Source organism: Balaenoptera ricei, chromosome 4 (genome assembly GCF_028023285.1).
Source record: "Balaenoptera ricei isolate mBalRic1 chromosome 4, mBalRic1.hap2, whole genome shotgun sequence".
Taxonomy (NCBI): Eukaryota; Metazoa; Chordata; class Mammalia; order Artiodactyla; family Balaenopteridae; genus Balaenoptera; species Balaenoptera ricei.
This window is the reverse complement of record NC_082642.1, coordinates 33,119,178-33,145,359: the sequence shown is the minus strand read 5'-3', so window position 1 is coordinate 33,145,359 and position 26,182 is coordinate 33,119,178. Positions and strand designations below refer to the sequence as shown.

Sequence of the window (26,182 nt, the reverse complement as noted above, 5' to 3'; positions counted from 1 at the left end):
CAGTTTACGAGCGATGTCAATCTTAAGAGATTTACTAGTTAATACCAATGTGCTGAATAAACCAAGTCTAATTTGATTTACATCTCTTTCATATTAGACATAACATTTATCTTCTGTGCTATTTTTATTAGGTCAACTGACTGCTGTACTGGCTTTGGTATCAACAAACTATAATCTTCTCAATTTTGCAACCATCATGATTGGAAATTTCTTTATTTTGAGTTAATTCTATTAAGGGTTCTGTGAATTCTCACAATTGGCTAGTCATATTTAAAATATACTCCAATTCAAACTTCTTTTACCGTCCAAAATTAGCAAAAATATCCATTTTTAAAAATCCTGTATTTATGATAAAGGATACCAAGAAAGTACTATGTCACTTTTTCCCAGTCACGAAAAGTTCTCATGCAGAATCAGTATTTTTAAACACTTAAAATTAAGCCCTAAGACAGAACTCCTTTTTTAACAAAAGGGGATAAAAGGTAAGGAATGGATCACAAAATATAATCCCTTTCTCAAGTATAGTTTGATGCAACTTGAAAAAAACTGGATTATAATTTGCATTCAAACTTTGTTTTCTCTGTTCCATAACCACAAAGTACACTGGTAGCAAAAAGATTCATTTACACTTCCATAAGTCAATTCTAGGCTTAGGGAAAGAACTATTAATTATGCTGCCTTAAAGGAAATATAATCTGATTCTCAAACCAGTTAAAGATGTCACAAAAGGATACCAATTCTTTTTTATAAAGGCACATACAAAAGTGACAAGATACAGGAAAAGAAATTCCAACCAATATATTAAAAGAATAACAGCCAATGACCACTTCTTTCAGAAACATAAAACTATTACACCAGTAGGCTAAAAAAGAAAAATCATGCATTATTTAAATAAATTACAAAAGGGTATTTGAGTCAATATTCCTAATATACACGCAGAATTCTTCCTTAAAATTTATCAAGTGTCGGGCTTCCCTGGTGGCGCAGTGGTTAAGAATCTGCCTGCCAATGCTGGGGACACGGGTTCTAGCCCTGGTCCGGGAAGACCCCACATGCTGCGGAGCAACTAAGCCCATGCGCCACAACTACTGAGCCTGCGCTCTGGAGCCCGCGAGCCACAACAACTGAAGCCCGCCCGCCTAGAGCCTGTGCACCACAACAAAGAGTAGCCCCCACTCGCTGCAACTAGAGAAAGCCCACGTGCAGCAACGAAGACCCAACACAGCCAAAAATAATAAATAAATAAAATAAATTAAAAGAAAAATGTATCAAGTGTCCATTCTATCCTTAAGCCTGAAACCTGCATTTTGCACAAAGCTCTTAGGCAATCTCTCTAAACCTAGAAACAAGAAGAGAATGTCCACCATAACGATTATGTAATATCACTTCAGATATTCTTATAATAATTAAAGTAATAAATTATTGGAAAGAGACATTATTTGGAAGAGGCAAGAAGACTGAAATGAAAATCCAAAGGCGTCAGCTAAAATAAAGCAGATAGTAAATTCTTTAAATTGGCTGGAACAGATCAAAGAAACAGCCTTACAATACACAGGCAGTGACCAGATTTCAGTGTTATGCTGGGAGGAGACTGGATCCCTATCAAATTAACAAAGAACAAGAACAATCAATTCACTCAACTCCTCTCCGAAGCCATCCTTCATCACACCCTTTTAAGCAGGTCCTACCTTTGTGCTCCCAGAGTTCCCTATGCAAGAACATGTTTCACACTTTATAATCACTGGTTTACATTATCTTCTCCTAGACTGGGAAGTTCCTTGAGAAACTAGCTATTCTTGCCCATATTCAATATCTAAAATAAATCTCAGTTCATATAAATGTCCAAAAAGTTTGCTGAAGTCCATGAAAGATATGTACAACTATTTGGGGGCTATTTTGACTAGATACAGTTCTCAAATGGGAAAAGATAGGTATTTCAAAAGGCCTCTCTCTACTCAAGTTATTATGTAACAAACACAATCGCAAAGTACCAACAAGATCTTTTTACCTGGGTAACACCATACTGTTAACGTGATATGATAAAAAGAGCATAATTGGGGGGGGAGGAGAAAAAAGACCAATATTAGAGGCCAGTGGAATGAGTTTTAGGGTACAATCAAAAACACATTAGAACTACTTAGAAGTGCTGTAGTGCCACAAGGGCAGAAATATTATGGGAATAGGATAACCCAGTATTATAAACATTATATACCACAAAGACCATCAAGATTTCCCAAAGTTCTCAAGTTTTCAAATACTACCAAAGTATTTAACTTCCCCCATAAAAGTCAGTGAAGTACAGCTGACATCTTCAAATCCTCAGTGCTTCTAAAAGTACATTACTAGTCATTTACAAAGCTGTAAAAATAAATTCTAGCACTCAAAATATAAACTACTACATAAATACTGTAACAACATTAACCAACCACCAACTTACCTGAATCTGCAAAACCACTTTAATTTATCCAAAACGTCTATTTTCTGGCTAAGAACCATCACTTTCTTAGACCTCTTCATTTTCTCTTCACTTCCATCACCAGCACTAGCAGTTGGTTTTCTTTTCGGGCCCATATTTCACAAAGAAACAGCTTTTATCACTTCGAGAGTTACTGCGTACGCGACGACAAGTAAAGAAAAACAAAGCTGCGTTGAGATGCAGGTGCTGGCCTGTCTAATAGGCTCCCTCTTTGGGCTTCCACGATCAGTTCCTATTTGCAAGCTTGGCAGCAAGCAAGTAACACTTCAGTCTCAGCAAAACTACAAATTACTGAATGACAGACCTTGGGGTCAGCTGAGAGTTGGTGAAACTGTAAATGTTAAATCTGCAAACACCAAAGGCCTATAATGTGTAAGACCTTGATAAACAGTAAGCAAGGAGGAGACACTGCAATACACTGGGCAAGGGAAAGAACATCCAAAATCAATAGCATTAACCAAAGGTTAACAACTCATAAAAAAAAGTTTAAACTAACACCTAAAATGATTCTACACGAACTAAACAGAAGGGCAAAAAAGGAAAAACCAAGGAACCAATATCACCCCAACCGTCAACTTATTATTTTATCAAATTTGATAGGAAAGAATTACTTTATTAGAACTGACCAAAAATCCTATAAGACTATCAGGTTTGATTATATAAAAATTAAAGACTTCAGGTTTGTAAAACATGTATCATACACTCAAAACACAGGGACAAACCCATTTAGAAAAATTTCTATAGTGGATGTTATGAGATTAATTTTTAATATGTAGAAAGCTCATATAAATCTTAAGATAACTCCAAAAGCATCAAAGATAAATGTGTAAGAAAATCCACAAAAGGCATGTAACACAGAAAAAAATCAACACCACTAGTAATCAATGAAATCATCCTCACAGCAAAAATAGTTAAGTATTATCCCTTAACTTAGCAAAATTAAAAAATGAAAATAAAAGAGTGTAGCAAAAACTCATGCTCTGCTGGAGATACTGTACAACTGTTTTGAAATAATTTTGCCAACATGTGGCAAAGCCATGAAAACTCTATATGTTAACCTAATATCTCATGGAATCTCTAAAAGATGATATGGGAGGGCTTCCCTGGTGGCGCAGTGGTTGAGAATCTGCCTGCCAATGCAGGGGACACGGGTTCGAGCCCTGGTCTGGGAGGATCCCACATGCCACGGAGCAATTAGGCCCGTGAGCCACAATTACTGAGCCTGCGCGTCTGGAGCCTGTGCTCTGCAACAAGAGAGGCCGCGATAATGAGAGGCCTGCGCACCGCGATGAAGAGTGGCCCCCACTTGCCACAACTAGAGAAAGCCCTCACACAGAAACGAAGACCCAACACAGCCATAAATAAATAAATAAATAAAAAATTAAAAAAAAAAAAAAAAAGATGATATGGGAGCAGGAGCGTAGGGAGAACACACCTTTAAGTTCAAAGTATTTTTGTATTTAATAATAAGAAATAACCTAATGTATAAGTGAAAAGGCACTGATGCCTTGGTTAAGTATTAAGAAGCAACTAAATTTAAAATACTAATAAAATGACCTCTTAATTGCCAAAAAGTAAAAAAAACCCAAAAAACCCCACATACATACATACACACACACATATTATATATATAATTTTTTTTTCCATGACTATGTTCTCCCTTACATAAAACTTGCACGGAAGTGGTGGATTTGATGCCCTATTAAAATTGAAAGGATATAGTTGTTAGAGAGGGGAAGAGCCTTTGTTCAACATCTCAGATGCTGATCAGGGGCTTGTGATCATAAAATCCAAGTTAGAGGTTGTTTGGAAGCGATGTGTAGGGGAAGCAAAGGTTTTTAGAGCCAAGTATTTCAATGGTTGAGTTCGATGGATCTGGATCAAACTTCAGGGAGAAAGATGGCAGAAACTGACCAAGTGGCATCAAGAACAAGGTATCAAAGTTATCTGTGAAGGCAGAAATTGGTTTGCTGGGAAAATGAGTATCAGTGGCAGTAGTATTATAATACAATATAATGAATTTTATCAGACAGATGAGCACTGACTTCAGATGATAAAATCAGACACAGACAAGGATATATGGATGGTCTATGGCAGTGGTCCCCAACCATTTTGGCTCCGGGGACCAGTTTCATGGAAGACAATTTTTCCACAGATTGGGGGAGACGGGTTCAGGAGGTAATGCGAGCCATGGGGAACGACGGGGAGCAGCAGATGAAGCTTCGCTTGCTTGCCCGCCGCTCACCTCCTGCTGTGCGGCTCGGTTCCTAACAGGTCACGGACCGTTACCGGTTTGCAGCCCAGGGGTTGGGGACCCCTGGTCTATGGGACTTCCCTGGTGGTGCAGTGGTAAGAATCCACCTTACAATGCAGGGTAGGTGGGTTCGATCCTTGGTAAGGGAACAAAGATCCCACATGCCGTAGGGCAACTAAGCCCACGCACCACAACTACTGAGCTCACGCGCCTCAAGAGAGCACGTGTGCCGCAAACTACAGGGCTCACGCGCTCTGGAACCCAAGCGCTGCAGCTAGAGGAGCCCACGCGCCACAATGAAGAGCCTGCGAGCCGCAACGAAAGATCCTGCATGCCACAACTAAGACCCAAAGCAGCCAAGAATAAATAAAATAAATAAATAATAAATAAATGATAAATCTTTAAAAAAAGAATATATGGATGGTCTAAAAGCCAACAACAGCCAAAATAAAAGCTGAGGCCATTTTTTATTTTCAATTGTATATTTGTATAGAAGAGAGTACCCAGTAGACCATGGCAGCAAAGAAGATGAAGACCACATATTCTTGGAAGTTAAGTTCAACTAACGCAAGGAGGAAGGTAAGAAAGGGGATAAAAATAGATTGGGGCAGAAAGGAAAGCGTACACAGTGATTAAGCCCAAACAGAAAACACTCCAAAAGCCTGGGAACAAAGTAAAAATTTAATATAGAGATCATATATAAAAGATGGCCATACAGATGGCCAAGAAGCACATGAAAAGGTACTCAACATCACTAATTATTAGAGAAATGCAAATCAAAACTACAATGAGGTATCACCTCACACAGTTAGAATGGGCACCATCAGAAAATCTACAAACAACAAATGCTGGAGAGGGTGTGGAGAAAAGGGAACCCTCTTGCACTGTTGGTGGGAATGTAAATTGATACAGCCACTATGGAGAACAGTATGGAGGTTCCTTAAAAAACTAAAAATAGAATTACCATATGATCCAGCAATCCCACTACTGGGCATATACCCTGAGAAAACCATAATTCAAAAAGAGTCATGTACCACAATGTTCATTGCAGCTCTATTTACAATAGCCAGGACATGGAAGCAACCTAAATGTCCATCGACAGATGAATGGATGAAGAAGATGTGGCACATATATACAATGGAATATTACTCAGCCATAAAAAGAAATGAAATTGAGTTATTTGTAGTGAGGTGGATGGACCTAGAGTCTGTCATACAGAGTGAAGTCAGAAAGAGAAAAACAAATACCGTATGCTAACACATATTTATGGAATCCAAAAAAACACAAGAAAGGTCATGAAGAACCTAGGGGCAGGACGGGAATAAAGACGCAGACCTACTAGAGAATGGACTTGAGGACACGGGGAGGGGAAAGGGTAAGCTGGGACAAAGTGAGAGAGTGGCATGTACATATATACACTACCAAACGTGAAACCGATAGCTAGTGGGAAGCAGCCGCATAGCACAGGGAGATCAGCTTGGTGCTCTGTGACCACCTAGAGGGGTGGGATAGGGAGGGTGGAAGACGCAAGTGGGAAGACATATGGGGATATATGTATATGTATAGCTGATTCACTTTGTTATAAAGCAGAAACTAACACACCATTGTAAAGCAATTATACTCCAATAAAGATGTTTTTTTTTTTTTTTAAAAAAAAGACACATGCACCCCAATGTTCATTGCAGTACTATTTACAATAGCCAGGTCATGGAAGCAACCTAAATGCCCACTGACAGACGAATGGATAAAGATGTGGTATATACATACAATGGAATATTACTCAGCCATAAAAAGGGACAAAATTGGGTCATTTGTAGAGACGTGGACAGATCTAGAGACTCATACAGAGTGAAGTAAGTCAGAAAGAGAAAAACAAATATCGTTTATTAACGCATGTATGTGGAACCTAGAAAAATGGTAGAGATGAACCGGTTTGCAGGGCAGAAATAGAGACACAGATGTAGAGAACAAATGTATGGACAACAAGGGGGAAAAGCGGTGCGGGGGGTCATGGTGGTGTAATGAATTGGGAGATTGGGACTGACATATACACACTAATATGTATAAAATGGATAACTAATAAGAACCTGCTCTATAAAAAAATAAAATAAAATTCAAAAGTTCAAAAATAAATATGCCATAAATTAATCAACCAAAAAATAAAAAATAAAAAGATGGCCATATTCCCAAAGTAAATCCAACTTATGAGATGATCTATATAAATACTCATCATATTGAACTCAAAGACCAGTAAGCATCTGATAAGGACTGATATCCAGAATATATACAAAACTCCTACAACTTAGCAACACAAATACCCAAACTACCCAATTAAAAAAATGGACAAAGGACTTTAATAAACATTTCTCCAAAGATAAATGGCTGGGAATTCCCTGGTGGTCCAGTGGTTAAGACTTGGCACTTTAACTGCTGGGGCCCAGGTTCGATCCCTGGTCAGGGAACTAAGATCCCACAAGCCATGCAGCATGGCAAAAAAAATACACACACACACACACACAAATGGCCAAGAAGCACATGAAACGACGCTCACCATCACTAATTAATAGGAAAACGCAAATCAATACCACAATGAGATACCACTTCACACCCATTAGAATAGCTATTATCAAAACGGAAAACAAAGAGTTCCCAGGATATGGAGAAATTGAAACCCTTGTGCACTGATGGTGGGAATGTAAAATGGTGCAGCCACTGTGGAAAACGGTATAGAAATTCTTCAAAAATACTAAACACAGAATTTCCATATGATCCAACAATTCCACTTCCAGATATATGTCCAAAAGATGTGAAAGATATTTGTACACCAATGTTCACAGCAGCGTTATTCACAATAGCCAAAAGGTGGAAGAGACCCAGGAGTCCATCAAAGGATGAAAGAATAAGCAAAATGTTGTATATACATAAAATGGAATATTATTCTGCCCTAAAAAGGAAGAAAATTTTGACACGTTTACAAGATGGATGAACCTCGATGACATGCTAAGTGAAAAAAGCCAGTCATAAAAGGACACTATCGTATAATTTCTCTTATATGAGTGAGGTTCCTAGAGTAGTCAAATTCAGAGACAGAAAGTAGGATGGTATTTGCCACAGGTGGGGGGCGGAGTGGGGAAATAGGGAGTTATTGTTTAATGGATAGGGTTTCAGTTGGGCAAGATAAAAAAGTTCTGAAGATGGACATGAGTTTGCACAACAATGTGACTATACCTAATGCCATAAAACTGCACACTTAAAATGGTTAAAACTGTAAAATTTTTATTATGTGTATTTTATCACAACAAAAATCATTAAAGCAACATCTAAAGATAATTGTTGCCAAATGAATGCAATCTTGGAAAATGTTAATGATACATAAGGAAGTCTGCATGAAGTCATGCAAAATGAGGATCAGTTTTTCTCCAACATTATTTAGGAGGAAGATATACTTTTAAAAAGACTAATTCATGCAATTTTTTTCAGAAATAATATAGGAGTAACAGAGGTCAATGTGTTTTTCCTTTACTATCATAGCTTGACAGTTACTCTTAAAGGACACCCAGCTCTTCTAAGGGAATCTACTAGCCAGGACATAAGCTAGTCACGTGTCACTAGCTGAACATTATCATACTAATATTTCTGATAGTACATTAATGTACACTGTTTTAAAATTAGTTGTAGGAGTTTGAACTTGGTTAGTATTAAGTTAGTACCCCAAACCCAATCACCCTAGAATGAACTGATAAAACCAATATTTGAAACTTCAAGGCTGAGAGTCTGTGGTTACCACACCAAGGGCACAATCCTTAAAGTCTTTACTCACCTGACTGGTTTTATATAACAATCATGTTCCAAATACTAAAGTGGGAAGCAGAATGAAGGCACATGTCACAAAGAGGAAAGGTGAAGAAATGGGAGAAAGGGGAGAGGTTGTTACAAGCTATTAGCTAGTATCAGACAAATGCTCCCCAACAAACATCAAGAGAAAAAGTTAATGAAATTAACTCAGCTTTAAGGGATATATGTCCATGAAAGACATTTATGGACAACAGATACTTTGTTAAATAGTTTAAACAGCACTTTAAAAAATTCCTATAATGTGCAAGCAAAGATGACTTCTGGTTTTGCATACAAGGAACTTAGAAGTCACCACTCCATCCTGACAAATGAAAAGCTAAATAAACTGAAAAATCAACAGTTATTCTTAGATCTAAAAAGTAGTGAGGTCACACAGGGCAATCTGTTGTCCCCCAACTTGGAAAGACAAGCCAGGTGGATACAGAAAACCACAACACATAAGAGCAGAAACCTGAGGAAACCAGTGCTGGTGTAGGAAACTGTAATTGACAAATTGCTGGAGGTTAGGTATGGACAAATCTGAGTTAAAAACTCCAGGGGAACCCACCAGCCATGGGGGAGGAGGGGGGCACCACACTTTTGTGAGTTTTACATCCAGGAACTTGATCACGTTCTCACAGTACATAACAGAGAAAAATCCCTGCCTGCTTCTGGCAAGGTAAGAGGAAAAGGAACCATTTTGAAATAAACCAGACTACCATGTTCTTAACAAAGCCTGTCCCCATGAGAAACTAGTTAATCCGAGAATAACCTGTTGGAGTATTATCAGACTCTTAACTGGCTCGGGGGAAGAAATATCCAACTCAAGCCAGTTCTATCCTTCCACGTGGGAGAACAGAAATCTCTAATTCCAGCCCATTCTAGCCATCCTGTCTCATCTAAGGGGGGGGAGGAAAAAACCGATGACCACTTGTGAAGTTCACTGTTTAGACAAACAGGCTCACTAAAAGACAGACCTAATCACAGGACTATAGAATGGTCCCCCCCCAACACACACAACTCTTTACTGCACTACTAAAGGCCTATTTATGGCACTTGCTTTTACCCACTATATCATATCCACCTAGCAAGAAAAATCACAAGGCATACTAAAAGGCAAAACACAGTTTGAAGAGACAGAGCAAGCATCAGAACCAGGAACAGCAGAGATGCTGGAGTTACCAGACCGGGAATTTAAAACAACTAGGATTAATGTGCTAAGGACCCTAATGGTAAAGACAGAAAACAAGAATAGATGGACAATGTCAGCAGAGACATGGAAATCTTAAGAACACCCCAAAACTGCCAGAGGTCAAAACCACCACAAGAGAAATAACGAATGCCTTTGATGGGCTTATTAGATAACTGGACATGGCTGAGGAAAGAACCTCAGACCTTGAGGTCTATCAATAGTAACCTTCAAAACTGAAATATAAAGAGAATAAAGACTGAAAAACACTGAACAGAATATCCAAGGACTGTGGGACAACTACAAAAGGTGTACTATATTCATAACGGGAATACCAGAAGGAGAAGAAAGGAATAGAATATGTGAAGCAATAAAGATGTAGAATTTCCCCAAAATAATGTCAGACACCAAATTACAGATCCAGGAAGCTCAGAGAACACCAAGAAAGAGAAATGCTGAAAATTCTACACCCAGGCATATAATTTTCAAACTAAAGAAAATAAAAGATAATGTGCAAGGATTGTGCCCTGGCTATTTTGCAAAGGAGGCCTCTTTCCCCCTTCTCCTTAGTGATATCCCTTCTCCATTTGGTTTAAGAACCTAGCACTTAATACTTCCCAAGTCTCAAGGAAATCTACCAGACTTTAAAAAAATTACTGGCCTTGAAAGTGACTCTTTTAATGCTTAGCAATAAGCCTATCCACTAAGTGAGCTTAAAATAAAAGTTCTGATATCTGAGTATTTTACAATATAAGACTGGAAAAAGCCAAGCTAAAGAAGGCAGAAGAGACAGAGAAGACTAAGCCCCAGAGTAACAATTACAGGAAACCTGCAATCCCAGAATATAATTATCTATGCCAAGCAAGGCTCAAAGAAATCACAAATATCTATCTTTAAGGGAAGAAAAAAGTGATGAAGAGACTGGAATCCCTTTGATTCCATAATCATTAAATAAAATTACTTTGGTTCAGTAACCACATCTAGAAATTGATCCTACAGAAATAATAAGTCCAGAGAAGAAAAAATTCCAAGAATACATCCACTATTAGATGATTACCTAAAACAGCAAACAAAAATGCAAACATTATATGTCTAACAATAAGGATATAGTTAAAAAATAGGAGACTGTCAGTTACTAAAATTAGTATGAATACAATATAATACAATACAGATATTGAGTATTATCGTTAATAAATGAAACAATACAACAGTAGGACTATTATAAATGATTCTATATAAACATATCATGAAGTTATAAATAGTTCACAGAGAATGGAAACATAATGGGCTCTAAAAATATGAAAAGATGCTTGACCTGGCCCCTATTACGGGAAAAACATACATTAAACAACGCAGAGATCGAGGCACCTAAGCACGGCAAAGATCCGTAAGGGTGACACCACCTTGAGTTCGTAAAACAGGGTGACAGGCATTCTGTGCATTGCTGGTCGGAGGGCAGTGTGGAAAAGTGTATCAGAATTACAAAAGTCTATAACCTAAGACACAGCAATCAACTTCGAGGAATTTATGTTACAGAAATACTTGGAATATGTGAGAAATGACTATGAATTAAATTATTCAATGCAGCGCTGTTAACGCCCCAAAATATAAAACAATGTGCAAATCTGAAACTAGAACTGATAAAGCGTACTGATTGTGACCCATTCAAAGGAATGCTGATACAGCCAAGAAAAATGAGGATGCTCTTCATAAAATGATATGAAAAATCAGATTGTATTTTCCAAGATGGCCAGAAGATTTCACACACATTCTTGTTACAACATGACACTGACATTCTTTCCTCAAATCTGTACAAGCCTGTGATATGAACATAATTGACGCTATCTATGTGAACTTCTGGGGGGTAGGTCATAAAAAGCTACCCAGCCTCTGCCTGGTATTTTGGGGATATTCATGTTTGAACCCAGCCATCATGCTGTGAGGAAACCCAAACCAGGTGGCAAGGCCACATGCAGGTGTTCTGGCTGACAGCCCCAGCTGAGGTCCCAACCAATAGCCAGAGTGAGCTGCCAGATGTGTTGAGATGATTCTAGCCCCAGCACTGACTGCCACCCATGACATCAGAAAATCACCTAAGCCCACTCAACCCCCAGAAACAAAAGAGATAATAATTGTTTTAAATGACTAAGCTTTGGGTTCGTTTCTGAGCAGTAGATAACTGGGACAGTATTAAAGTGAAAAATAAAAAGTATACTACAGTAGGTCTGGTATGTTTCAAATTGCATAAAAAGGAGAAAATACACAGATTTAAATATAATGGTAACTTTGCAAGGACAAAGTAACACTACCTCTGGGAAAAAGAACTAAGTGGGTAGAAGATAGGAGGGACATTTTTCGATGTCAACCATTTGAGATTTGACTTATAAGGACAAATCAATGAAATAATAAAAATGTGATACATGTGGATAGCATAAAAATGAACACAGTGGTGCTCACTTTGGAACATGAGTGATTTGAATTTTTATTTAAAAATACTTTCACATTGGGGCTTCCCTGGTGGCGCAGTGGTTGAGAGTCTGCCTGCCAATGCAGGGGACACGGGTTCGAGCCCTGGTCTGGGAAGATCCCACATGCCGCGGAGCAACTGGGCCCGTGAGCCACAACTACTGAGCCTGCGCGTCTGGAGCCTGTGCTCCGCAACAGGAGAGGCCGCGATCGTGAGAGGCCCGCGCACCACGATGAAGAGTGGCCCCCGCTTGCCACAACTAGAGAAAGCCCTCGCACAGATACGAAGACCCAACACAACCATAAATCAATAAATAAATTTTAAAAAAATGTATATATAGTTATACAATTAAAAAAAAAAAAGTTAAAAAAAAAAAAAAGTGCTCCTGAGTGGAAGACATTACCTCTTAGGATGTCAGGAAACTTCACAAAAAAAAAAAAAAAAAACAAAAAACTTTCACATTATTTTCCTTATATCAATAAATCAATATATAAGGGGCTCCGTACCTGCCAAGTACCACACATTTTATAACAGAATGCTTATGTCATGCATATCCTGACCCTAAACTTTATCAATTCCAGAATACAGGTGGCAATGAAGAAAGATCTGTCTTTAATCCCAGCTGTTACTTAGTTGCAAAACCTCAGGCAAATCACTTTTGTTGCCTCAGTTTCCTCATCTATAAGATTAGTATTTCCTCATATAGCTATGGTAAGGTCCAGATGACACTGTGAGAATGCCGTATAAGTTCTATGACTGCATCATATGACATGTAACTAACTTAAAAATTACCTTACAAGCTATCCTAAAATTACCCTGTATTTCCTTGAAGTCACATTTTTCTAAAATTTACAAATGACTTATGAATACAATAGATGAGAAAGTTAGGATTGTCTAAATTCACGTTCAAGCCCTCTAATATTAAAGTACCCTATGTGTCCAAGATACATTCACGTTACACCTCAAATAGAATTGATATCAACAAAGTGGAACCACTCCTGGCTCTCGTTCTATGTGAGGATAAATAACTTTTTTTTTTTTTTTTTAAATTTCTTGGCCGTGCTACATGGCATGTGGGATCTTAATTCCCCAACTAGGGATCGAACCCGCACCCGCTGGCAGTGGAAGCAGGAGTCCTAACCACTGAACCACTGAAGTCCCTAAATAACTATTTTTTTAACTGAGAAACGCTGAAGGTGTCTGATAATTAGAGTGACTACAGTCCCATATCATCACAGTATCTCTTCTTTTTGAATCCAAAGAGTGCCTGCTATCTTCAGCTTTGCAAACAGGCTAAAAACCCGCGAATGACTGGTTCCTCATCCTGCTGTTACCCTTCCTCATCTATATTACCTGGAAAAGAGGGTGAATGTTGTTCACCAGCACTTCCCTCAAATACTGTTTTGCAACACTTGTAAAACACTAAGGATTATTTCTTATTTTCAAAATCCAGTATGTGACTTCACTCTCATCTTGAGGAATTTAGTAATTTGGAAGTTGCAGTTCATGTTTACATCAAAATAGCCAATGATCAAAAATCAAAAGCCTCTGGAATTACTCCTGTTGCTTTTCTCCCTCTAATACATCCCTATTTGCCACCAAGAGGCCTGGTAACAAAAGGCTCTCAATGATGACTCCAAATGATGAATTAATTCAGCATGCATCGTAAGGAAGACTGCATATAAGTAACCTCAGATTACTATGGTGTAAGACCCAAAAGGGGGAAAGGTTAACTCTGATTTCTAATATTTAGCACAGTGCTAGGAGCTTGGTAAATTTGTTGAGTGAATGAATTTCAGAAAAGCTCAATAATCTTATTTCCCAGTAATAGCAGAATAAAAGCAGCAAATTAGTGAATCAACAGAGGTAGTTCACCATAGTTAGAGCTAATTGGCAAAATCATTCTACCAAACAGCTTTGAATACTTCAGCAACACCAGAGGGCATCGATGAATTAAGTAAGACAGGGCAAAAACAGACGTTCATGATCCCAAATTGTGAAATAAATTTTAAGAGGAAGAAAAGGTTTAACTATATTGATTGCATTGTTTAATGTGGAGGAGAGTACACACTTTAAAAAATGTCTGCCCTAAAAGAATCCTTATTTAGCTCACTCTTCTCATTTTATAAATGTGTAAACAGTGCTGTTTGTAAAAGGAAGCCAGGATTGAAGCTAAGCTTATTGGCTAATTCACAGCAATGCTTCAGTAGCCACATATGATAACATTTTAAACTGGAACATTGGGGAATAACTGATGTTAAGACTATTAAAATTTTTTAGGTCAGAACTGGTACAAACATATAAAATACCAAATCTTTACCAATTTCTCCTAGTAATACAACCTATCTCAAATACTGAATATGTACTTTCTAGAAGGAAATATTATTATGCATAAAGGTAATATTCTTTCACTTAAAACCAAAAGATAAACTCCCACAAATTTTAACTCTCACTGTAACAGAAAGAATATGAATATTTCAAAAACCGTTTTTCTCATGAATTGAAAACTATATGCTGGTGGTTTGTCCCTAGGTCTTCTATCCTTTCTCAAAAGTACTTTTAATTGAAAACAATATGCAGATGCAAAAAGATAAAGGAAGTAAACAAATGCACAGATTACAATTACACAAACAAGTCTTTCTTACAGCTAACAAATGAAGGGCAATAGTAGAAAGCTTACTACTACAGGAAAAACATAAGTTATTCAGATTTAAATTTTCTAGCTGCTTTTATTTCTCAGTTTAGGAAGCAACTTTAATATCTACATACATGTCATATTCTATATAACTGTGTAATTTCTCTCTCTGAGAAAACTTCCAAAATATCTTAGTTGATGTGGGGAGCAGGCATTTAATGTAACATACATGAATAACCACTTTTTTGAAAATCAACAAATGGTGGGAGGGTTAAGCAAGAATCTACCATATAGAATTTAAAGAAACTTAGTTGTATATGCTCATGTTATTTCCTTGAAGGAATCTGCAAAAACTCCATTTTTGGAAAGGCTCAAATTTAGGAAGTACCTGCTCATAAAGTTTCTTACATCTTATTTGTTCCTATAATTTTTAATAAGAAACTTTATCTTCCAAGAGGAGAAAATCTGGACATAAAATTCTTTAACACTGTCAAATCCTAAATCGAATGCTCTGCACTAGGTGGAAAAGTCACGGTTCTAAAATAATGTCCTATGACTATACAACAAAAATATCAACAGTGATAAAAATGACTCAGCAAAAAGTAATGGTGGTGATGGTAATGGTAATAGCTAATATTTAATAAGCATTTTACTCCATGCTAGGCATTGTGCCAAGAAATGTATATGCACTTTCATTTAATCCTTACCAAAAACCTCTCAAGTAAGGTACTTTTATTTCCATTTCATATAAGACGCAAATAAAGCTGGGCATGACTTGCCTCAGATGATACGTGGTATGTGCTGGAGCTAGAGTTTTAAATCCTCAGATGATACGTGGTATGTGCTGGAGCTAGAGTTTTAAATCCTCAGATGATACGTGGTATGTGCTGGAGCTAGAGTTTTAAATCAAACAATGTGGATATAGAGCCGCCCGCCACCCCTTTCTTAACCATAACGCTCGACTCTTAAGAAGGTCTTGGTGGTAAATTGATAAGGTAAGGTAAAAGACTGTTAATAATAACTTTGAAACCAACCTTGTTTTTCTTAATTTTAATAATTTTTCCCCCAGATGTTTTTGAATCTGAATAGAAAAACAAGTCCTGGTAGCCCCTTAGAGGAAACTGGATGGATGTTAAATATAGAATAAACTTTGTTCTTCCAGTAAAAACAACCCTGAAATAATTATTTTAGACACTCTACTTAGGGTTAATAACTGCTGAAAATAGCTTAAAAAAGAAGACACTTATCTCTTTAATTTCGTGTATAACCAGTCCTTGATTATTTGTGGCAATGAAAGAGAGCAGCATCGGTACAGATAACTGAAAACTATGGATATTCTAACTCCCGTAAGTAAAGACAAGGCAGGGTATCCTTGATGGAACAGAGAAGGAAAGGAGCCATGCTCTCTTAAAGAGGCCTAGCAGGTTAAAAGGAAGGAGTTCCCATACAAAGAAATAACAGGTAATACGTAATGTAACCAGTACATAATACTTGTAATTCTCAAACTGGAGGAGTTAGATGAACAGTAAGTTTTAAAAAAAATCCTACAGTTTAAAAAAAAGAAAAGCAATTATTCCATTTGTGGGAGAACTTTAATATGTAGTGTAAATGTACTACTGGCTCCTCAGAACACAGAAAGCAGGTGTTCTCAAACTTTGGCATGTATTAGAATCACGTGGAAGACCTGTTAAAACTTAAGATAAATCTTCAGGTGTTCAAGGTGTTAAATGAAAGATGGCCAGTCCAAACATCCAACAGGTATTTACTGAAGAGCTATGAGCCTCCAGGTGAGCTAGCAAGAAGGATGACAACCCTCTGAGCCTAATGCTCCCTGCTAACCTTATGGGCTCGTCTTAGACAAACAACAGGAACATAAATGTCATGCAGACTTTAAACCCCTACAAATAAGCTAGAACTCCCCAAAGCACTAAACCCACCACCTAACTACCTATCTCATTATGAGTGCTATAGAGTCAAGGGGCAGGGGTGTGGGGTATTGTGAGACAACATGGATTCTTAAATCAAGCTATCATGTTTAGGAAGAACCACAAAAACTAAAGAAACCTTGATGTTCTTGATGAATATAAGGTTCTAGAATACACAAATTCAAGAGTGCAGTATATGATTTCCACCTTACAACACAAGCAGAGACGAAAATTTTATGTGAGCTCTTCAGACCGCAACTAATGTTATTAAACATAAACAGTTAAGTAAAAAATAAACAACCGATGAAATGTAAAACATCTGGCCAGGTTCATTTTTAGATAGCTCCTACCACACATCAGCCAAAACAAAAAGACATATTACCTACAAGTTACAGACCTTAAATAGCTCAAACCTTGAGATCCTTAAATGCTTAGATTCTACTCTAGTCCTTAAGGGTGAAGAGCTGCTAGCAAAGAGCACAAAAAAACAGTGCTCACTTTGTAGGCAAGTTAAACCAATACGTCTTACACCTTAAACTTACACAATATTATGTCAGTTATCTCTCAAAAACAAACAAAAAAACCAGGGCTCACAGCTGTAGTCATAGTGGCACTGTCATACCTCCTAAGGATATTAATATGTGGTCAACATAGTGGAAAGGTATCCAGCCAGTTAACCATTAACACAGAAATTGGGATGTAAAGTGCTTCTAAAGTTGGTTTAAAAAGCCAGCTCAATCTGTATTCGTAGAAAATATTAAGGAAGTTTTATGTGTTAGAATGAAAACCTTTTGACAATTTCGTTAATGAAATGTAGACAATCTAATTGGTATTAAATAGAAATGGAGATTATATATATATACACACCCATACACACATATCAGAGGATATGTATATTTATGATGATGCACTGATAAGGGGTTAAATTTCTCTTTTAAATGTCCTTCCTGAGATGTCATTAGGAAAAAATACACTTCGAAGATAACTGGGAGTATCCAAAACAAAAACAAAGTTCTAGTCTCAGGCTACATTTCCCAGGAGTTAAGTCCTTCACTACGGTACTTCAGTGTTTTTGTTATTTTAATATGTACTGTGAAGGGGGGCAGGGTTAGCACATAGCAAGTCCCAAACATATCGGCCCAGGTATTTTGCCTAAGATGCATATGTACTTTGGAAAATGCTGCAACTGACAATCACTTGCCAAAAAGCACTTATAACAACTAACTTTTTGCACCAGTTTAAGGTGGGTGGACATAACCTCAAACTCTTTAAAACTCTTCCTACCATGTGGGCTAGTTAACTTTGGCCCAATTTGCTTTCTGGAGGAGGCTAAAGCTTGAGAGGTAATACTTCATTATTAAATCATACGTATATATATTTTTATATTTCATTATTAAACGGTATATACACACACACACACAAATGTATTAACAAAGAAACCACAAAGAACGTGTGATACACTTCATTAAAATTTTTTAAAATACCAAGATTTCTGAATCAAAATAAAAGCTGCATGATATGGACTATATTTTTGATGCTCATCCATTATAAAAACCATAAAATACTAAAATGGGATCACACTGTAACATGATATACAAATGGAGGGGGTTGACAATCACTGTTATACTGCTGAGTCTATTAAAGTGGAAATACCACTTATCTACTGTATTTCCTATATGTAGGGAAAAGCCAGGAGATACTAGAGTTCTGTAATTTATCTTATTGCGAGGATCTGAAACTACAAATAAAATTCTCAAGTGTACTTACTTGAGAACATACACTCAATGCATAGCATAAAGTTATGCTCCTGAAAGACGGACTCCAAGAAGTTGCTACATGCCAATGGGTATCTGCCTTACATATTTCAAAAGTATGACTTTAAAATGTATAAAATACCTGGAAAAAACATGGTACTGCTTAGTTACACACCCCCTGCAAAATACTGCGAATCTTAAAGCTGTCCACACAGTATCTAATTCAAAAGCTTCATTTGGCAGATGAAACTGACGCCCAAAACAGGCTGTTTTGCCCCTTGCTATATACAGTTGTGGATTTCTCTGATGAGGTTCAATTATCTAATTTCTTGTCTTCTATTCACAACAATGCTCTGTTAGTTGTCTCCTCTTTGTCCTGCATCTTACCGTCCCCTTGCCTCAGTCTTACCAAAACCACTGTAAGCAGGGCTTACTCTACCTCTTTCCCCTCTCCCTCCATCTTTCTCTTCAGGTCCCATTTCCCTTTCATGTCCCTCTTCATTAATCACTCACTTTTTCTCTTCCCTCAGTTATTTAGAATTAGAATTGTAATGTTAACTCTTTTACTATTTACTTTTACTATTTTCACTATTCATTCTAAAGCCAATATAATTCAGCACAAACATGTATTAACTTGAAGAAGCTTCTAATCATTATCAAGAAAGATACCAATCAAATCTTATACTTGAGGACACTGATTCCACTCATGTTTGCATCTGTATTTTAGCTTCCATACAACTGTCTTGGGGATAACCAGTAAATCAAAATATTAAACAACATTATCTTAACAAAAATCAAGTTATAAAGCTTGAGTCTGCTGCTCAGCTCTTCACTCTGTGACCTATTTAGTACCCATCATCATACAATCAGAACAGCAAAATCTTATTTGTCAACGTATGATTCAATTAAATGAAAAAAGGATAAAAGAAAATCTTACCCCCAATGGTACTCTCTTGAAATTCATGAAATTGGCCCTTCACAAAACGAAGCACCAGGCTCGATTTGCCAACAGCAGACTCTCCCAGAAGTACTAATTTGAACTGGCATATTTTATTTCCAGTATTTGGCCCATTGGGTCTTGTTGCTCCTCGATTAGCCATGTCCAAATTTGAAAGAAGTCCCTAATTTCAGTCTCTTAAATGAACTTCCAGGATGCAAGGTGTCAATTTTTTTCTTTCTGGAGGTAGAGAAACCTGTAAAAAAACAAATACGAAGTAATTAAGTATACAAATCAGCAAAACAAAGCAAATCTACTATTAATCACTTTGGTAAATTCTGCCTGTAACACATTATTGCATGACAATTATAACCTCTAATAGACACTGAATGTCATTTACTTTAATTCACTACCTTTGTCAATACCGTAAAGGCATGAGATTTGAGCCTAAAGTCATGCTGTAATTTTCAAGGCTTTTAAAACATTTTAAAGCTAACCTTTATCAAAGACTCCATTTTGTGCCAGGTGGTTTTAAGTACTTAACGCAGCCACTCAACAATCCTGTAAAGTTGGCTATTACAATCCTTAAAAATGAGGAAAACAGGCACAGAGAGGTTAAGTAACTTGAGGTCACACAGTTACTGTGACGGAGCTTCAACAGAGCTGAGTTTCAAACCCTGGCAACCTGAGAGGTGACTCAAGTACTTAGGTTAAAACAGTTTTGAGTAAAATTAAGTTAATAAGTGGAAAGCTCTTAGAATAGATCTTAGAACATAGTAACAGCTCAATAAATGTTGGCCATTATTATTTGAAGGCTTCTGTTAAACGGTACATGTTTTTTGTTTATTTAACGGTAGCTTTGGAGCAACAAATATATTAAGTAGGTGGTGTGTCTGGTGCCTAAAAGACTTAAAACTGTTTTCTGATGTGCTCAAGTACATCAGACGTGGAACTGTTAACTGTGGTTCTCTATGTGGTGAGTGAATTAGTGTCTTATTTAGTTATACTTTTCTGTAGTTCTGGAGCTAACAAATGTGTCGTTCGTTACTTTCTATTTAACAGATTTAGAAAAAACTAGCCTGAAGGGCAACTTCTATGTCTTCTACTATTATCTAAGAACGCTAATTTTCAATCTCAAAGGAATTAGGGAACTTTCAAAGAACTCTTTTCCAATCTACTCACAAATCAATCATAATAGTTTTCTTCCATCTTTAATCAAAACCTGATCATGTGCTAATAACATTAAATCTGATGATTCCTCTTCTCAAATCACTGTTCTATTTCATTTAGGTACCTAATAAGAAATTTGCCTTACCCATGAAATGAGTTTATACAAGAATCCCTCTTGACCATGAACTCATTAATAAACATATCCATGAGAACTTACATTCATGGCAGTAAAATCACCTCTGCCTTACCTGAACAGCAGCTTTGAAGAGTCCTTATCTTTTAGTAGTACGTACTGAAATATTGACAAATGAAATAATAGGTCTGAGTTGCTTCCAAACAATGGGGGCGTAAATAAAACAAGATGGGCCATAAGATAACTGAAGCTAGATGATGAGTTCATTATACTATTCTTCCTACTTCTGTACATTTAAAAAATTTTCTGTAATAAAAAAATGCTCCAACCCCACATCTACCCTCCTACCACCCCCAAAACATACAAGATTTGGGGATCTAATCCTGGCTAGTTATACCAATTTCTGCTGGAGCAAGTGCTTTCATTTCAAAGCCTCTATTTCCAGTATACCTAACTTTCACAGCTGCTGTGGGAAGTAAACAAGAGACTATATATGTAAAAAGTTTCTAATACAGTGGTCAACACACAGCAGGGATTGAAAATTGGCAATTAAAGTGCCCCTTTGATGAAATAATGACCAAGTATCAATAGAAAGTCAGGTAGACTGAAAATGCACCTTCCGATAGTACACACGATAGCAACTAAAACACTTCCCAACTGTCTGATTACCTACAAAACAGCAAACTGAATTACTCATCAAGGACAACATGCTCCGAATTTCCACAGTCCTCCCAAAATTTCAGGGAAAACATCAGATGCCCATTAAAAAAGATTATGATTTAGCTTTGTCTTTTAAGGTTTAAAGCCTTGCATTATAGTTCCCTCCAAGGATCTCAAACAAAACATAACTAAATCTAATTATAAATATACAGTTAGCATAACATTAAGGTTAAAAGTTACGTTTTGTAACAGTTGCATTCACTACTTAAACTTCTGTTTCACAAAAGCCCAAGATTTTGCATAAAGTGCATTTTAAATCTTTGGAAACACCTGGCATTCTAGAGTTAAAGTCCTCCTGGGTGCTCTTTGATCAAAACTAACAGCAGCTTACATTTCTGGGTACTTATTTTGTGCCAAGCACCATCCTATGAATTAGGCTCACAGCAACCCTACGAGCTCTTTTTATTATCCCCATTTTACACTAAGAATAAAGTTTCTGAGCTGTCCTAAATTATCGCAGTCATGTCCATGTGGGGTTTTTTCCTCCTAGTTATGTGAAAGGCAATTGACTGGACACTTAGGCACCACTTCAGCAAAACACAAAAACCAAATATGTGAATTATGACGTTCAGAGCTTGAAAAAGTCTCAGGAGAGTAACCAGCTTCCAGGGAGGCGAACAACAGAGCACGTTTAAAGGGCTCTACCCACTGAGTGTGTTCAGCGACCTAGCTGTGCCGAGTTGTTTAAGGCTGCGGTTCACCACCTTCCAACGATGAGACAAGAGTCCCTAGACAGCCCGGCTTCCCGAGCCGCCTCCTCCCTCCATTACCCGGCTCAGGGAGTCGGGGGGTAGGCGGAGCTCCCCAAATTCACACCTGCTGGAGGCCCCAGTTCCTCCTCCGAGAGCACCTGAGCAACTGACACCCAGCTCCGATCGCCCGAGCAGGCAGGCCCCGCCAGGCCCCTGGGCCGTCTCTCCCATCCTCCTCCCCCGAATCCGGCCTGCTTCTGGCCGGAGACCACCCCCCCAACCCCGGGCTGCCAGGACGGAGCAGGCGGAACCGCGGCCTCCGGCCCTCTCTCGCGGCGCCATCTTGAGAAGGGAACAGGGTGACACCCGTCGCTCCCTCGGCCGGTCCCCAAATCCTGGCCTCGAAGGATGAGTCACCAGGGCCGGCGGGTCGAGACGCCGGGTTCGGCCCATCTCTGGTCCCGGGCCCCGACGCGCGAGAGAGAAGGGCGGAGGACTCCGCGCCGGCAGGGCCCGCGGGCCACCCGGGGTCCCGACCCGCTCCGCGCAGGCGGAGGGCCGGCTCGGTTACCTGAGTCCGCAGCGCGCGAGGCCGCGGCGCCGAAGCTTCCGGCTGCAGGTCCCAGGCGGAGCCCAAGAGGAGGCTGAGGCTGAGGCGGCGGTGGCGGCGCGTCTCCTCGTCTCGCCGCTCCCCTCAGACTGGACGGTGCGGGGCTCGTGCCGCGGTGCCGCCCCCGTTGGTCTCCGTCTCCGCCTCCCGCCGCTCCGCCTTCCTCTTTGCTTTTTCCTCCTCCGCCGCCGCCGGCGCTCGAGTTCCCACTAATTCTTCCTCCTCCTCCCTCCTCCCCTCAGGCCGGCCGTCGGCTCCTTCGCTAACCAAAACACAAACACTCCAGTCCCAGCGCGGTAGCCACTTCCGCCGCCCGGCGCCGGCCTCGCCGCCACGTCGCCGCACGTCGCGGATTACGCCCCTTCGTCACTTCCGGTCGTCCCCCGTCCGCCCGTTCCATCCGCTCCCCCGCCCCTTCCCAGAGCCTTAAGAGTCCGGGCTGGGCCGCGGGGCGGGGCGGCCGCGTCACGTGACCCCAGCGAGCCGTGGGGTCGGGTACGGCCGCGGGCCGCCTCCCCTCCCCCGCTTCCCCGGGGCGCGCGCGGCCCCGCCCCCGCCGGCGCCATTGTTATCTGGGCGGCGGTCCGTGGCTCCCAGTGGCCGAGGGCGGGGACGGGGCGGAGACGGGGCGGGGGTACTACTCGGCCGGCCTGCTCTAGGGGGGAGCTCAGGAGAACTTGGGTTTGTTGCTCCCAGCAGGTGTGGGGCGGCGAAGTTCCCTCTGTGAATATTAGCTCCCAGTTCCCCTTACCCTACCTCTGCAACACCCCAACTCTGCCAGCTCGGCTAAGGGGCCTTTTTGTGGGGGCTTTTCTAGCACAAGAGAGCCTTCCAACACGTCCCTGGGGATGGGTGGATAGGTAAGGGGCATTTACTCCAGGGAGGAGGATGCGATCCTCCCCACCCCCCCGAAAGTTGTCTTTAGGCGGGGACATTTTCAATAATAACTTGCTTTTCTTGAGAGCCTACCTGTTTTGGGTGCGGAGGGGCAAGTTATAAAATAATAGGTAGCTTTTACAAAGATTTCCCGTCGCGGGTTACTGCACGAAACGCTTTACAGGAATTATCCCATTTTCTTCCTACGCTATGAGGCTCTCACTCTGAAACTAGCTCTATCGTCCGCCTCCCTACATTGGAATATTACCTCCCCAAAGTGGTCCTCGCCGCTGTCTAGCACAGCGGCTGGCAGCCAGGAGTCTTCAGTCGTGGCTGTGGAATTCACGAATGTGCCGTGCCTGTTTTACAGGTAAAGAATTTGAGGCACAGAGATTGTGTAACTTGTCCAAAATCACCGCGGAGTAGGTGATGAAATTGTGTTCTAACCTGCAGGCTGGCTCCAGAATCTGAGTTCTTAAGCACAATTCCAGTAAAAGAATCCAAGACATTCATTAGCCTCCAGTGCAGACCTACTTAAGACAAGCTGTTTTGGCTCCATCTCACACAACAGTCCCTGGCTGGGCATCTGAAACAAAACAAAACAAAATTCCTTTTGGAATTTGGTAGAATGTTAAATCGATTTTTCCTCAGGATGAGGGTTGCTTTTTCAGTTTGCTGTTTACTATTTATAGCCCTGCCATGAGGCCATCAGTATTGATCGTCTAGATGTGTACTTGGCCTAAGGTATCCTGTCGGTGCTCAGTCAACATTTTGCAATGAAGGTGATTTGAACCCTTGAACAGCCAGCCTTTCAGATCAACCTCCCAGTTACTAACCCCAAGAACATGATGTGTCATGTGCAAACGGTGTCTGTGGCATTTTACCCCAAGGGGTGGTTCCAATATGGTATGTTAGTCATGGTGATACCTCTTGGACAATCCCAGGAAGAATCAGGAAACAGGATATGTCACATCAGTTTTGGCATGTCAACAGTATGCCCCAAACCAGACCTATTCCATCCCAAACGTGCTTCTGCTTGGTGACTGGTATTAACAGCCTCCCAGTCACCTAGACTTGAAAGAGCAGAATCATCTTCAGCTCTTCGTTGTCCCATTCTGTCACCCAAAATTCTCTAATCCCAAATCTAAGCTCTAATCCCAAAGCCTGGGCCATGGTAGTATTTGTATAAGCTGAAATTAATGCACACTCCTGCCTTTTCAACCCATTCTTTACACTTTGGCCAGTCACTCTCCTACTCAAAAATATGCAATTGCTAAATAGAGTACAAAGTTCTTCAACTCTGGTCCCAACCCATGTTTCTTTCGTTCTATTTCTAAAGACTCCCTCTCCCCAAACTCTTGCCTTGTGACCTAATCATACCAGTCTACTCTGTGTTCCCAGAGTGTCGCCTGTGTGTTTCCATCTTGGTATCTTTGATCACTTTGTTCTCTGCACCTTGGAATACCACTACCTCTCATCACTGCAGGTCTCACCTTGGCCAGGATGCCAACTCCTCTGGATGGCATCTGAGGCTACTTCTACTGGATTTAGTGGTCTTTTTCCTGTAGTTTCATGATACTTTACTCTCTGTAATAGTTCTAATATGTATCTGCCTTCCTTTACAGTTAGAGAGTACCTGCCTAGACTTTCCTCCTCAGGCTTTCATTCCCATTAGGATTTTAAAGTTCTTAAGGACCAGGACCATAATTTATTCATGATTTAAATTCCTCTCAGAGGAACTTTGATTGATATAATAGGGACTCCCCAAAATTTGTGAGCTTAATTGCATTTTTTTTTTTTTTTTGGCCGTGCCATGCAGCTTGTGCAATCTTAGTTCCCTGACCAGGGATTAAACCCGGCCTTTGGTAGTGAAAGCACTGAGTCACTAACTACTGAACCACCAGGGAATTCCCAAGCTTAATTACATTTAGAATGGTGAACATTTGACTTAAGTCCTCACAAATAACACCTGGATGCTGAAATTTATACATTGTTAGGAACTCCCCATCATTGTTCTAGGGTATTGCTTCCTCATTCATTTCTTTCTACCAATTTTTAAAATATTTTTTTTATTTATTTATTTTGGCTGTGCCGAGTCTTAGGTGAGGCACACAGGATCTTTGTTGCTGCATGCAGACTTCTTAGTTGTGGCATGCATGCGGGATCTAGTTCCCCGACCAGAGGTCGAACCCTGGGCTCCCTGCGTTGGGAGCGCAGAGCAGAGTCTTACCCACTGGACCACTAGGGGAGTCCCACTTTCTACCAGTTTTGTCTTTTAATTCACCTCCTTCGTGAGGGAATTCCTGGCGGTCCAGAGGTTAGCAGCGCTTTCACTGCTGAGGCCTGGGTTCAATGGTCAGGGAACTAAGATCCCGCAAGCTGCGGGGCAAGGCCAGAAAAAAAAAAACCAATTCTCTGTATTCATGAATACATTCCACAGTATTTTATAGTTTAGTCATAATGTTTGCCTGGGGAGTGCTGCTCCAGTGGCTGGTACCTCTAAGATCCAG

General features: G+C 39.8%; 1 protein-coding gene across 2 annotated transcripts in view; it reads right to left on the bottom strand.

Moving 5' to 3' along the window:
* The window catches only part of RAB5A (RAB5A, member RAS oncogene family), a 31,034-nt gene extending 7,889 nt beyond the window's left edge, over window positions 1–23,145 (bottom strand). Inside the window, exons 1-2 of one of the 2 annotated variants that reach the window (XM_059920401.1) lie at window positions 22,758–23,145; window positions 19,472–19,727 (exon numbers count right to left, since the gene is read on the bottom strand). In XM_059920401.1, the coding sequence (XP_059776384.1) occupies window positions 19,472–19,634 (163 nt within the window). In that variant the 5' untranslated portion in view covers window positions 19,635–19,727; window positions 22,758–23,145. The remainder of the gene's footprint in view (window positions 1–19,471; window positions 19,728–22,757) is intronic. The other variant, XM_059920400.1, reaches the window with a different exon arrangement.
* Between the last annotated feature and the right edge of the window lie 3,037 nt (window positions 23,146–26,182).